General features: G+C 46.7%; 1 protein-coding gene across 23 annotated transcripts in view; it reads right to left on the bottom strand.

Annotated features, from left to right (window-relative positions):
• Window positions 1-14,076, bottom strand: part of FHOD3 (formin homology 2 domain containing 3) — a 335,026-nt gene that overhangs the window by 113,390 nt on the left and 207,560 nt on the right. For all 23 annotated transcript variants that reach the window (XM_045574974.1, XM_036419534.2, XM_036419535.2 and 20 more), the window contains exons 7-8: window positions 13,446-13,557; window positions 8,057-8,151 (exon numbers count right to left, since the gene is read on the bottom strand). In XM_045574974.1, the coding sequence (XP_045430930.1) occupies window positions 8,057-8,151; window positions 13,446-13,557 (207 nt within the window). The remainder of the gene's footprint in view (window positions 1-8,056; window positions 8,152-13,445; window positions 13,558-14,076) is intronic.

The following is a 14,076-nucleotide window of genomic DNA, read 5'->3' as shown; positions in this document are numbered from 1 at the left end:
ATCCAAAGCAGCAGCAAGCCACCATGAGTCCTACAGCTGCAAGGAAATGAGCTCTGCCAACAACCACAAAGCTTGGAGGAGGACCCCAGCCCTCAGCTGGGACTCCAGCCCCAGTCAACACCTTGACAGCAGCCTGTTAGGCTCTGAGCAGAGGACCAGGCAGGCAGTGCTGGGCCCCATCCCATGGAAACTGTGAGGTGATAAATCTGTGCTGTTGAAAGCTGCTAAGTTTGTGGTAATTGGTTACATGGCAATAGAAAACCAACATAGTCAGTGACCGGCAACTCTTGTTAAGATCAATCTATTGCTCTAGCTTGTTTGGCTCAATGGATAGAGTGTCGGCCTACGGACTGAAGTGTCCTGGTTTCAAATCTAGTCAAGGGCACATGTCCGGGTTGTGGGCTTGTTCCCCAGTAGGGGGTATACAGAAGGCAGCCGATCAGTGATTCTCTCTCATCATTGATGTTTCTATCTCTCCCTCCCTGTCTCTTCCTCTCTGAAATCAATAAAAATATATTTTTTTAAAAATCAATCTGCCAATAGCTGGAGTGATAACAATGTAATAGTTCTCTTTTCTTTCAATTTGATAGGCCTTCCCTTGGTCTGTGAAATTTAGGAAAACAGGAAAAGTTCCAAAGCAGCAACCCAGAGACAAATCAATATATAAATAACCCAAGAAAGAAACAGGTGACTTCTCTGAATTCTACCTGTCTTATAAGAAGGATGATCTCAGACCAGCCCTCTGCTCAGCACTGTAAAGACCTTTATTTAGCCTACCTGGCGTGGCTAAGTGGTTGAGCTTTGACTCATGAACCAGGAGGTTACGATTCAATTCCCTGTCAGGGCACACGCCCAGGTTGTGGGATCCATCCCCAGTAGGGGGCGTGAAAGAGGAAGCCGATCAATAACACACTCTCTCTCTTAACAATAAAAATAAATATTTAGAAAAAAATAACTGGAAGGCTGTTGAGGTGATTTACTACAAGTCTTTTATCTTATGAATGAGGAAGATAAAGACCTAGAGGGAAGTTACTGAAGGTCTACAACCCTGGTCGGCAAATGCGGTTCGAGAGCCACATTAGGCTCTTTGGCCCCTTGAGTGTGGCTTTTCCACAAAATACCACGGTCTGTGTGAGTCTGCTTTGAAGAAGTGGCATTAGAAGAAGTTTAAGTTTAAAAAAATTGGCTCTCAAAAGAAATTTCAATCATTGTACTGTTGATATTTGTCTCTGTTGACTAATGAGTTTGCCGACCACTGGCCTAGGACAAACTTCTCTCAGAGGTGCTATTCTCATCTCCTCACACACTCATGCTTTCTACACAAGTCATTCTGGCCTTCAGTTTCAGACACAGACCTTTAGTCCCTATTTATTTTACCGTATTTTCTGGCGTATAAGACGACCCCCTAATTTTACAGTTAAAACATAGGTTTAGGCATATATTCGCTGTATAAGACTACCCCCCACTTCCGAGGCAACACCAGTTCTTTTTTTTAATAGACCGCTTCTCTGACTCTGGTCAATCTGAGCAGGCTTTTTACTAGAACCCAGTGTAGCTTTGGGTACAGAACATGTATAATCCGCATGCATAAAAAGCCTGCTTGGATTGGCTGAGTTAGAGAGGCGATCCGAGCAGCCTTGCAGTGATTGGTGTGGGATCGAGTTGGAAAATTCATTTAGTGGCATATCCAGACGTTTTTCGGGATATACTCGGCATTTAAGACGACCCCCGATGTTTGGTTGACTTTTTTTCGTTTCCAAAGTCGTCTTATACGCCGGAAAATATGGTACTACCTTTGCATTTCTAAGAACCCTGCATATACATTTCAAAATTATTGTAAACATGGCGACTGCCCCAAGAGAAAAAAAAAAAAAACACACAATACTTTCCTAACAATCTTTTCACGACACCACTTCCCTAACACTTCTAGTTTGGGATTATTGATATTGGAAAGAATGTCTCTCTTCATAATGCAAACAAAGTCTTTTTCCTTCCGAGGCTGAGCCAAGAGGACACGACTCACTGTTACTGAGCTCAGAAACGAACGCGAAGTAACTGGGGTCCAGTCCACTAGCAAGTCCAAGGAGCAGGAGGCGCTGAACCAGATGAAGCCATAATCAACGGTGCCCGCACCCGAGTGGCCAGGTGTGCCAGCACGCGCCAGTGTCTGCTGGTGCCAGGCCAGGCGGCCCCTGAGGCATCAGCAGGTACAACAGACCACTGGACAGCCTGGCTCCCAAAGTGACCTGAAAAAGTAGGCACCTGCTCAAAGAAGGCTACCATCAAGCAAGCCATCCTTTGGGTTCGGTCTCTAGAACTTGGTTAGAGAATGAGGAGGTGGAAATGGTGACACCAAGGCCAGAGCAGGGCTGACGGCAAGGTGCCCTGACCACTGACTGTGCCAAACGCACAACTGAGGGAATGCGGTGTGTTGACGTTTGGTGTCGGATTGAAAGCTTTCTATGCAACAGAGCGGGGCCAGGACGAGGGACCGAGAGAGGCCTCTGGCAGTCTCCTCAGCTCTCTGGCCCCCTCCTTCTTTCCTTCTTCCCCTAGAGTTCATCTGCTCAGAAGTTTCCCGGGGGTTGAATTCCTTGATCTAATCCCCATCCCTCTAGCAGGCCGAATCAATCATGGTTGGGAAGATTACTATTAAATGCTTCAACAAATAGGTCTATGGAACCAAACCGGTTCATGGAGCCTTGGCTCAAAATCAGGCCCAGAATGGAGCGTATGAAGAGGTCTTTGGTCAGCTCCTGCGAAAATGCGGGTTTGAGCCAAGCCTGCGTTCCTTTCATGTGTGACTACGGCTACAGGGGAGGCAGCTTTCGTCACAAACAAATACAGCTTCTTTCTCTGCCTGCACAGGAGGGGACTATACATCCTAGAAACACACTCACCTATTTTCAGCAATTCTCTAACGTGCTGGCCCATTTTGCCATACACCCACCTCTCCCCCAGCCCGCCCTCCCATCTCTCCCCTGAAACCTCTCTGCCACTGCACCTCCTTCTGGCAAAGATGGCAGCTCCAGAACTGTCTGTGAGGAAACATCTGCTGCCGTATTCACGCTCAGGGGACATCTCATGGCCTGCTGCCTGCTGCCTCTCACAGCTTGTCTTTCAGGCCTCGTGACACCTAGATCTTGACAGGCACTTCTCAGGGGGAGAAACCTCTGCTCTAAAGGACATTTTCTTTTCTTCTCTGGGGGTTTTCACTGATCCCTTCTGATCTTTCTTGTAGGATAAAGCCAGTGTGGCCAAAGCCTGAACACAAACGTTTGTAGCAGCATTATGGGTGAAAACCAAAAGCTGCAGACACCCCAGTCTCCTTCAGTGGGGGGAGAGAGAAGCAAACTGTGGAGTATCTGCAATGCACATGGCTCAGGAGCAGGAAGGAGAGAGCTGTTAGGACAGCCAGTAACAGACAGGCCTCTCCCACTGAGAGAAGACATCCTCAAAGGGATACAGCCCATCCGATTCCATGTAATATTCCTGAAATAACACCGCGATCATGATAGAGAATAAATCAGTGTTTGTCAGGGGCACGAATGGGGACCAGGATGTCATTATAACAATAGAGAGATCTTGAGGGGGAAGGGGAACGTGCTGGATCCTAATTATGAAGGCTGTCCACAACTATGTATGTGTTAAAACGTATACAGCTAAATACCAAAGGGGAAAGGCCAATTTTTCTGTGTGGTAATTTAAAAACAGTAAAATGGAATATAAAAACATAGGCGAGTACTAAGCATGAATCCCATCTAGGTTACCTTCACCCTGGCCCTGCCAGAACAGCAGCCCTTCCGGGGCTCCCAACTCCCTCCTGCCCTAACACTCCTGCCAGCCCCATGGTAACGCTCCTGTGGCTCCGGCCCTCCCTGACTCATCCTGTCCTAAGAGGTGGTCAGTATGGCCCACTGAGGGAACTTCAGCTGGATCAGGGCAGGACACTACAGTGGTACCTTGGCTTTTGAGCTTATTTTGCTCTGGAAGGCTGTTTGAGAAACAGTGTGTTCAAAACTCGAATGATTTTTTTTTCCCCATTAGAAAAAATATATAAATGGAATTAATCCTTTCCTGACCCCCCAAATAATTCCTTATGTTAACCTTTCTCATATACAGTACATGTCTAATGCACTTTTAAATCTATCAACAACACTTCTAAAATTCAATGAACCGCTCCCTACCAGCCTTAAAAGAACCATTTTTCTGCAAGGATGTCTCTCAGGAGGTCAGCAGGCGGCATCTCTGCTTTCTCACAGGTCACTGCTTCCAAAATGCTGTCACTGGCTGACTGCTTTTCCTTCATCCAAACCAACCACAGTTTTCCTGCCTCTTCAATGGCCCTTCACACCTTAGCACCATTAGCACTCTTAAAAGCCTCTTTATGTTTTAAAAGTGTGCTAATCATGGATTTGCCAGCAACAAAAGCGCACGTGTACACACACACACACACACACACACACAAATATGTTCACAGCACAATTTCCTGCGATGTTAACAAGGCAGGTTTAGCTGTAAACTGACTCATATTGGTGTATTCGCTTCTTTGTCTGTGGCCCAAGAGAAGTTAACCAAGACATTTTTTCCGTGAACAACGCGGCTGAGAACCAAATTGTTCAAGAAGGGAGACTTTTGAGAACCAAGATGTGACTGCATGTAACTTCAGCTTGCAGGGTAAAACATGGTTTCTGAAACCCCTCCATCTTTTGACAACATGGGTGGAAGGTGGGGGGATTAGTCTGGATCTTGGAGGCCCCCCATTCATGCCCCTGTTTAACAAGGGGAGGTTTCAGTCTCAGTACCATGAGCAGGCTAGAATTTAGTCCCCTTGTTTTGTCATAAAACTGTTAAGTTTTTGAATTCCGTGTCATTAGGCCTTCTTTTACTATATTGAAACAAAAGTTAGAAACCCACTGTATTAATTTCCTAGATTTCAGAGTGTACATTTTTTCCAGAACCACGTCACATTTCACTGCGCTGTTTTGTTTTGGGATCTTAGAGGATTTTACTCACTGGGGCAATAAACATGACTAAAACTCAACAACAGAAAACAAACCCAGCGTGGGTGCCAGCTGTCTGCTGACCTTTCTGAGGAAAAGATGACATTTGAAGTAATGTCCTGGGGACCTGCCTGGACCTCCTCTGGGCCAGAACTAACAAAAGATGAGACAGAACTGCCAGAAGAGAAAGAGTACGCGAGGAATTCCTGGACATTAAATGCCGTGTGATGCCAAGGAGAGTCTGACACGCACTGGGTCTCTGCCGGGGGTTGGCAGCAGAAGGCCACACCGTGCAAAGGCTGCCAGGGCCATCAGAACAGCTGGGCACGGCCGCCACCAATAAAATGGATAGCGTTACAGTGGAAAACACTGAGCAAGAGAGAAAATATCACTTTTTTTTGCTGAGCTCAGTGTTTTCCAAAACAATGTCAGTGACTGGAGATGACAGGAAATTGATGACCTTAATCTTTGAAACCCAACAGAAAATTGCTTTAAAATTGCATGGTAAAATAAATTCACAGATTTAAAAATAAAAGCAAAATGTTCGTCTACCAAAAAGTGATGCTTATTCCCCACGAGGACTGTCGTGGAGGTTGCTGAGCCTCACCAACAAATGCCTTTCGTTAAAAAGCAATCCCTGGCTCTGGGAAATGTTGTTTTCCTGCGCATTTCTCTTAATCTCAGTAGGCTTAATGCTATTACTTTTTCCACTCGGTTCTTAATATATTTAGGGCAGTATCATTTTCTGGCCTATTTTTTTGCTAACAATTTCCTAGTCTGTCACTTGCCTTGAGCTTTTGTTTGTAGTTTTCATTTCTAATGATACGACCTCGGAGAGTTCAGTTCACTGAAATATTTAAGTCCTTCCCTTCGGAATTTTTCTTTTGTATTATTAATGTCACCTTTACCTACCAGAGGCCAATTAATCTTTTACGTACAGGTTTTTGGGTTTTTCCCCTTATTTTTCTATAGCTTGATGTGTTACAATGAACTCTTGAATTGATCTGGAATTTATTCTGGTATATGAATGAAATTTTCATTTATTTCCATGTAGCAAGACCTCCTGATCATGAACAAGCTAACCCACCCCCTTTGATGTCAGTCACAGCGTAGGAAATTCCAATGCATCAGGTCATTTCACAGTTCCTCCGCTCCCCTTCGCTCCCCAATACTGCTTTACCATTGGAGTTTGCACATCTTAATATCTAGTAGAAGCTACTCCTTATAATGCTGCTGCTTCATATCTGTCCCCCGTTCATGAGGGAAAATGTTTCTCCAGTTATATTTCAGGAAGAGATATGTGGTCTGCCGTGTAGGCCTACACGCCACAGCTTGAACAGTACACAGGATGGCCTGCGGAGGGGCTGATGAGGGGCTGAAGGCACATGGCAGGGCTACACCTGGTCTAGGGTGTAGTGATTTGCAAAAGGTAACTACCTAACCCCAGCCTCGGTGATGAAGGACTGAGCCATTGTCATGAACGAAGTCCAGTCCCAAAAGTGGGCTGACCCAGGCCAGTGTAAGACTGACCTGTGGCCAGAGCAGCATCTCTGGGGATGAATACTGAAGACTCCGACTGACCGGGACGGACATGGCAGAAAGGTGTCACCGTCATAAAAGAAGGATGGGGCCCACTCCTGGGAATCTCATCTCAGGCCCCCGTACTCAGAATTCAATAAGCAGTGCAGTAAGGGTGCTTTCATTTCTCCTGACTGCGAATTCTTTCCTGACAGTAAAACTTGCTCATTACCCTATTTTTCGGACCATAAGACGCACCAGTTTTTAGAGAAGGGAAATGAAGAAAAAAAGATTCTGAAACAAATAGTGTCCTAAAATATTTAATGTGCATTAAAACCCAACATCACAGTCATAAACACATGTAATCAACCCTGTAAAGTAAACAGCAGCATTTAGAACCATTTTAGAGCCGGGCAAGCACACAGAGACCACACAGAGCCGGGCAAGTAAAAAAACTTTTTTTTTTAAGTATATGTGTAGGCTATATTTGGACCATAAGACGCAGGGACTTTTTCCCCCCACTTCTGGGGGGAAAAAAGTGCGTCTTATGGTCCGAAAAATACAGTAATTGCTTAAAGAAACATGTTTTGAAGGGGACAGCTTGATAGGAAAAGTGGTCTGTCATAAAATTTCCGCTATTAGAAAAGACCTACCCCTGCCTGGTTAGCTCAGGTGGCTAGAGCATTTTCCAGATACTTCAGGGTTGCAGGTTTGATCTCCAGTCAAAGCACATACAAGAAGCGACCAATGAATGCAAAAATGAGTGAAGCAAATTGATGTCTCTCTCTCTCCCTCCTTCCCATTCCCTCCCCTCTGTCCCTTCCTTGCTCTCTCTGAAATCAATAGATAAAATTTTAAAAAACAAAAAGGCAAAGACCAAAGCACCAGAAGCAAGCAGACACTCACAGGGCTTCACACGTGTATGCATCAGCACAGGGCACACACACCATGTGTGAGTGTAAAGGGTTTTCTCCTGCAAAGAAGCACACAACCACAAGGGTCCCAGCCACCATGAGGGGGTCCACAGGACGTGGCTCTTAGTCAGAGGGCACATTTTAAACTTCCACGTTGTCTTAGTTCCCTAGGGCTACCGTAACTCATCACCACAAACTAGGTGGCTAAGACGACAGGGATTGGTCCTGTCATAGTTTGAGACTGGAAACCAGACAAGATGTGGACAGGGTCCTGCTCTTTCTGAGGGCTCGAGGAGAGGGTACTTCCTTGCCTCGCCCTAGACTGGCTGCTGGAAATCCTGGCATTCTCTGGCATCATCTGGCTTAGAGATGTATCACTTGAATCTCTGCTTCTGTCTCCACATGGATTCCTTCCTCATGAGCACGTGTGTACGTCTCTCCCTCTATGCCTGCCTCTTTCTGTCCTTAAAAGGACAGCAATCATAATGGGTTAGGGCCCATCCATGTGACTTATATTAACTTGATTTGCAAAGACACTATGTTTTCAAGTAAGCTTACATCCATAGGTACCAGGGATAGGACTTAACATAGCAATTCAACCCATAACAGACATTGACCAACCTTGTTCACTAAAGTCATCGCATAAACTAGCAGCTCCGTGTCGACCCCGTCTTTCTCCTCCAGGATTTCCATGATATTTGACCAGGGTACAACTCCTGCGAGCAAAGCAAAAATCATTAGGAACAGCAACTCAACATTTCTCATCCAACTCACTCCCAAGTGTATCTAAAGGCTCTTCACCCAAACGTGGCATGCCCTTCAATCCACCGAGAATAAGCATGACACAGGCTTCAAATCAGGTGACCATATACCACATTATCCTTGTGCACTTGGAGATGTATATTCTTCAGTGTGAGGAGGCCCAACAATGTGCTTGAAAGTTCCCATTACGAGAATTGCGTAACTTTTAAGAATGCGTTCACATGCAGCCTTTTAGGCCATGCGTTTCACTTGCTGCGGGCAGAAACCCTAATAAGTTCTCTCTGTGCATCAGCATGCTACAGTCTGATCTCCTGCAAGGAAAGGAGATGTGGGAGGTCTTAACACTCACACGGGCTCTAAGAACTGGCAGTGAGATGCCCATCCAGCAAACATTTCAAGAACAGAAGTATATCACCCCTATGTAATCAAGGCACAAATACCATCGAAGCAGAAACCAAGCAGAAGGAACTGGGTCTAGGAGGAGGCTGCCATCAAGAGTTTTATAATCTAATAGAGCAGTTAGGCCTAAGTATAATACAAGAACGCACGTCCACACAGAGTAAAGGCACTCGCAAGGCACGCACATCAGCACTGCCAAGGCCACAAAGGGGACGCATGCCCCCCGACCCACTTCCTGTGCCTGAGACAAGCATCTGAAGTGAAGTGTTGCTTGCCCATGGCATGGCTGTGTGGAACAGGAAGCTCTTTCCTCTTTCTCTTTACAGACCTCAAATGATAATGCTCATTTTTTTTACTGATAAAAATTCTAAAGTAATCCACAGCCAGTGGCTTCTAAATGCTGGTTCTTGGATGGGTTGTGTCAGGGCTGAAATATCTACAGAAAAGTGAATGGAGATCTTTGCAGGCAGGAAGTGGGTTAAGCTGGTGCCGTCGAAAGAAAACCAGAGAGTAAGTGCACACAGTCAGAAAAAGAGAGAAGACCAGAGAATATAAGAAGGAGCGGGCACCTAAATCATAGAATCTGAATCCTTCACATAACAGAGAAAGAAACAGAGCCCCAGAGTGGTGGAATGAACGATGGCTCAGCAAGTGCATCTAAATTGGATGATGGTATCAACCTCATAGGATTGCTGGGAGGTATCCTGGAGATAAAGCCCTTGGCTTTTTTGCCTTAGCACTGACCAAGCACATGAGAAGGCAATAAGTTACTTAACCATGATCAGCTGTCTCTCTCCAACTCCACCCTCAACCCCTGGAGTGAGTGTAGGCTCAACAAGAGCCTGTTTCAAGCACACAATTGGTATTTAAACATAGGTTAAACAAATTAGTTTTGTATAAAAATTTCTTAGCATAGAGCCTGTTCCCTGGTAGGCACTAGAATATCAGTAGCTGTAAGTGTAATGGTGGCTGGGAGTGTGATGACACCCCCAGAGGACAGGCTCCCAGGCCAGTCCTCTCTTAACCCAGAATAAATAACTGTTCAATACTTTCCTCCTAGGTCTCCGAATTAAACCCCAAAGAAAAGAAAATAGTTCGCACAATGCCTTGTACACGAGTTGGTCTTATATCCAAACAGAAGGCCCTCATGGTATGTTCCATGTCTTTCAACACAATTGATGAACACACTTAACACACATACTTTGGCTATAAATAATAATGGGAATGGGGCTGGCGTTCTGTCATCCCCTAACACCCACCATACTTTGTGTGCATTTTTTGCAGATCCATACATCCTGAGCAGAAATCAGAGACAGGAGAGCTTAAAAGGATGGCGGGACAGTTTCCCCTGTTAATCATGTGTGCTACACATGCTGGAGAATTATGTCATATCTCATCACCTCCCATGCAAATGAAAAATGAAGCTTCTTCAAAAGCAGCGCTGAACCGAATTGGTGCTGACTCACCATTTACAATGGAAATTTCCGAATGGGTTACCCAGTCTGGTTACTTGCCCCACCCTCTGTCTGAGATTATCAGAGGGAAGGATACCCTTCCCAGGGCTACTGAGGGTTCGCAACCAGTTTCCAGTCCATCACTAGGGGAATTCTCAGGGAAAGGAGGCAGATGACAAGGCAAGGCCCCCTCATGGGCTCTGGAAGCGCTCACTGCCTCTGTATCTTCCTGCGAGGCTCTGTCCGTTAGAAAGAGAAGGTGACTTGGAGATCCAAGCCAAAGAGAAGATGACCTAGTAGTCTGAGCAGACGGGTGTGTCTGCTTTATTAAAAACATTTATTTTTCTTTCCTTTTTTTTTTTTTTTTTTTACAAATTGGGAAAAGATGGCCATCACTTTGTCTTGGGAGAGAAACTGGAAACTGAGCAGAACGCAAAGCCTCCTTGCCACGTGCCTCAGAGACTAGCCCAAATCTACCTTTTCATTCCAGCCCCGCAGCAAAAGCGCCAACTGTCTGGATCAAATGGGGCATTTTAGACTTCCATTAATTCATAAATATTCACCAGCCCCTAAGATGGACTTAGACTCCTCAGCTTTTATTCTGGCTCCCTAACTGGCCCACAGTTGGCCAAACTATCCATGCACATATAATGCACCCTTCTGGTTAATCCAGGCTGTAAAGCAACCAGGGGGGATGTATCCTAAGAGAACTTCATTGGCTGCTAGTGGTAGTAATGTTTGATGATTCCTAGCTTATTTGTTGATTCTTTAAATATGAGAGTTTTCATCATCCAAAAGAATTCCTTTCTATTCAAGCAAACCCAGTCTATGCTTTAATATGCCCATTCTCCACCCCATCTGCCCAGAGGGATGTGTCTAATGCACCTGAGGAGTAGAATTTACGGCTTCAGCTTGTGCACAGTGGACATGCTTGGCTGGCCCTCGTCACCTCTGGCACCTCTGTCTGCTCTCAGAGGCCGAGGAGGAAGTGGACAGCTGCTTCCACACCTATTGGTGGAAACACACCTGGGAGTCAGGGGCCCTCTGCAAACACCATGATATATGGATATGTTTCATTCCACCACGGGGTTCGGGAACACTGACTAGCAGTAAAATAGGATGATGTTATATGCATGCATTACGGCCAAGACCACACATGTCTATAAGAGGAATGTACTGTTGAACCACATGTGATAAACTATGTGTCTCAATTTGTTCCACTGGTGATATTCCTTTTTTTCTTCCAGCTTCTAGTGCTCAGTAGCAGACAGATGACAGTAGTTGCCCAAAACTTAAGACATTTTATAGGCAAAAAAACCATGAAGCTAAGTAAACAACCCGTTAACTTGTTTAATTCCCCCCCCCCCCTTTGTTTCATTCTTTTTTTATAAGTTGGGAAAAGACGGCCATCATTTTGTCACAGGGGACAGACTGAGTACAACTCCAAGCCTTTGGCTGAGCCAGTGGATGGAGTCTTGAATGGGACATCATGCTCTGGGTTAATCTCAGGACCATTCCTCTACCCCATGACACACCCTCACGAAACGTGAGGCTCAAGGAAGGAAACAGCTCCCAAGTCAATGAAGTCAAAGCACAACCCAAGGTCATGAAAAGACTAGCCCCTCTAACACGGCCCCCACGATAAGGGCCCATGGGTTAGCTGAATTTAGGACAGGAAGCTGAAGAGTCCATTCATCATTCTAAAGTAATCCCCAGAGTTGGGCACTGACCATGATTCCTCTAAGCATGAATGAAAGGATCTGCTTCGCTATCTCCCCAGAAATCCATCTCTGGCCCTAACTCTCATTCACTGGCCTTGGGAAACTCCCCACCACCACTCACTTACCGCCCCCCTGTCCTGTTTCTGAAGTCACTGGCAATCTTCATTGAGGATTCTCAGCTGGCCTCATGATATACTATTGGCCATAGGAATTTCAAATCTAGTACCAGATGACACCATGTTGTGATAGAAAGAAGCACACAGACCTGTGCTAGTCTGGAGCCCACCTTCCAGACTCACAGTTGTGACCATGCATGAGTTTGTCTCTGTCACACACATCCACACAGAGGCCCAGAGACGCCCCAGCCTGAGATCTGCCGTGCAGGGAGCTGACATCTGCCTGCGCATTCATGGGAAAGGTATGGGGCCCGATGTATGGTTCTGGCTGGTTTTCATTAACTTACATTCCAATTTTCAAAGGAACCAGCGATCTACTTTCTTCCACCTTCCAACTGAGCCCTGGAAGGTGGGTCTGGTTGTATCTCAGCTGACTTGTGCATAAATCTGTGCAGGCACACACACACCATAAGGAAATGTTCCACCGTGTTAACACGATTGCTGTCTGGTGAGATGAGAGGTGATGCTGCAGTTGTCTGCTTTATACAGTTTCCCCACTTCCCCCAAATTTTCTACAGAGAGCATTACTGTTATAATCATACAGAGAAAATAAATGTTATCAAGTTTTTTACCATTATCATCACCAATTCTTACTGGGGAACAAAACTAAAAGTTTGTTTTTTTAAAAGGACAAAACAAAACAAAACCCTCCAACAACTTGGTTTCAGGCTTTACAACATTATAGGGGGCCACACAGCACGTTACACACTGAACCAGATCCAAAGCTGATCTTCATCAAGTGCGCAGGGCAGGCCCGCCAGGCACTGGGACACCAAGAGGAGGGCACCCTGTCCTCAGGCAGGGCACACACCCGGGAGAGACGGGCAATGAAAACAGTACAGCAGAGAAGAGGGGCGTATGGGGCGCTGAGAGCTGTCTGACCCAAGGGAGGGGGGTGTGGCGCAGGCCAGGTGGGAGACACGTGGCAGGTAGATAGGGGCTGGATGGTACAGGGCCAGATGGAGGGTTTGGACCTAATCCTGTGGGCACTGGAAGCCATGGACAGGTATCAGATGGAAAATGGTGTGAACAAATGTGTGTTTTAGAAAAATCCTCCAACTGCAGAGGCCAGCGTAGCACCAGGTGAGAGACGGTGAGGGACCCCAGGAGGGAAGGGACGTGTGGTGGAGGAAAAGGGAACATCTAGGGGTCAGAGTGGATCAAGCCTGTGTGACAGGAGGGGAGGAAGGAGCCAGGGCAGGACAGGATGGGAAAGAAGGAGAAAGACCTGGTCCTGCCTGTGCTCAGTGGCGGGGGACAGAGCGAGAAGCCAAGCTCAGGGCCAGGCCCCTGCTAGGTGTGCCCACGAGGGCTTTTCTCCCCCTGCAAAGCTCGCTCTGTTTCTAATCTTTATGCACTCACTGTGTTTCCTGCAGGGGGAGGTCCACACCGAGGGAATTCTGCTCATCCTAATTCTGTGTGGAACGTGTAAAAAGCGGGAGTCTTCCCACATCAGACATTTTCCCCTGGATGAGATCAGGGGGTGGGGACCGCTCACCTCGCTTTGTGTCCACCGCGGAGACCGCCTGGATCAGCAGGGGCGCGTTGGACTCGGAGTACTCCACGAAGACCAGCAGCAGCTTCAGGGCCGTCTTCACCACCAGGCGGAACTGCGAGGGAGAGAAACCGTCATGCAGGCGCCCACAGCCCCTCGCACCCAAAGGCGCCATCTCTGACAGCGGCGGGCAGCGGGCACCGCGCGTGCTTCAGACCGGGCGCTCTCCTCCACAACCACACAGGCTTCCTCCCCGGCGCCTCCGAAGGCAGGTGTGAGCGTTATCCCCACTGCTCAGATCAAGGAACCGAGGCACGGAGCACCCTGCCCAAGAATAACAGAACCCAAATTCGAACCCAGGGCCTTAGGTCCCAGCAGTCTCTCAATGCCCCAGGGAGTGGTGGCTGAGTCAGTTCCAGTCGTTCCTCTTCCCCTTATCGGTGGGGATAAGCGCCAAGATCCCGAGTGGATGCCTGGAACCAAAGAGGGTACCGAACCCTTCATTCTATGTTTTTCCCTATACATACACACCTACGATGAAGTTTAACTTATAAATTAGGCACAGTAACAGATGAACAACAACCTATAATAAAAAACGACAACTCTATTGAACTGTTTGACATTGAAATTGGGT

Source organism: Pipistrellus kuhlii, unplaced genomic scaffold, assembly GCF_014108245.1.
Source record: "Pipistrellus kuhlii isolate mPipKuh1 unplaced genomic scaffold, mPipKuh1.p scaffold_m20_p_6, whole genome shotgun sequence".
Classification (NCBI taxonomy): domain Eukaryota; kingdom Metazoa; phylum Chordata; class Mammalia; order Chiroptera; family Vespertilionidae; genus Pipistrellus; species Pipistrellus kuhlii.
Note: the sequence above shows the minus strand (reverse complement) of the source record. Positions and strands in the feature narration are given on the sequence as shown.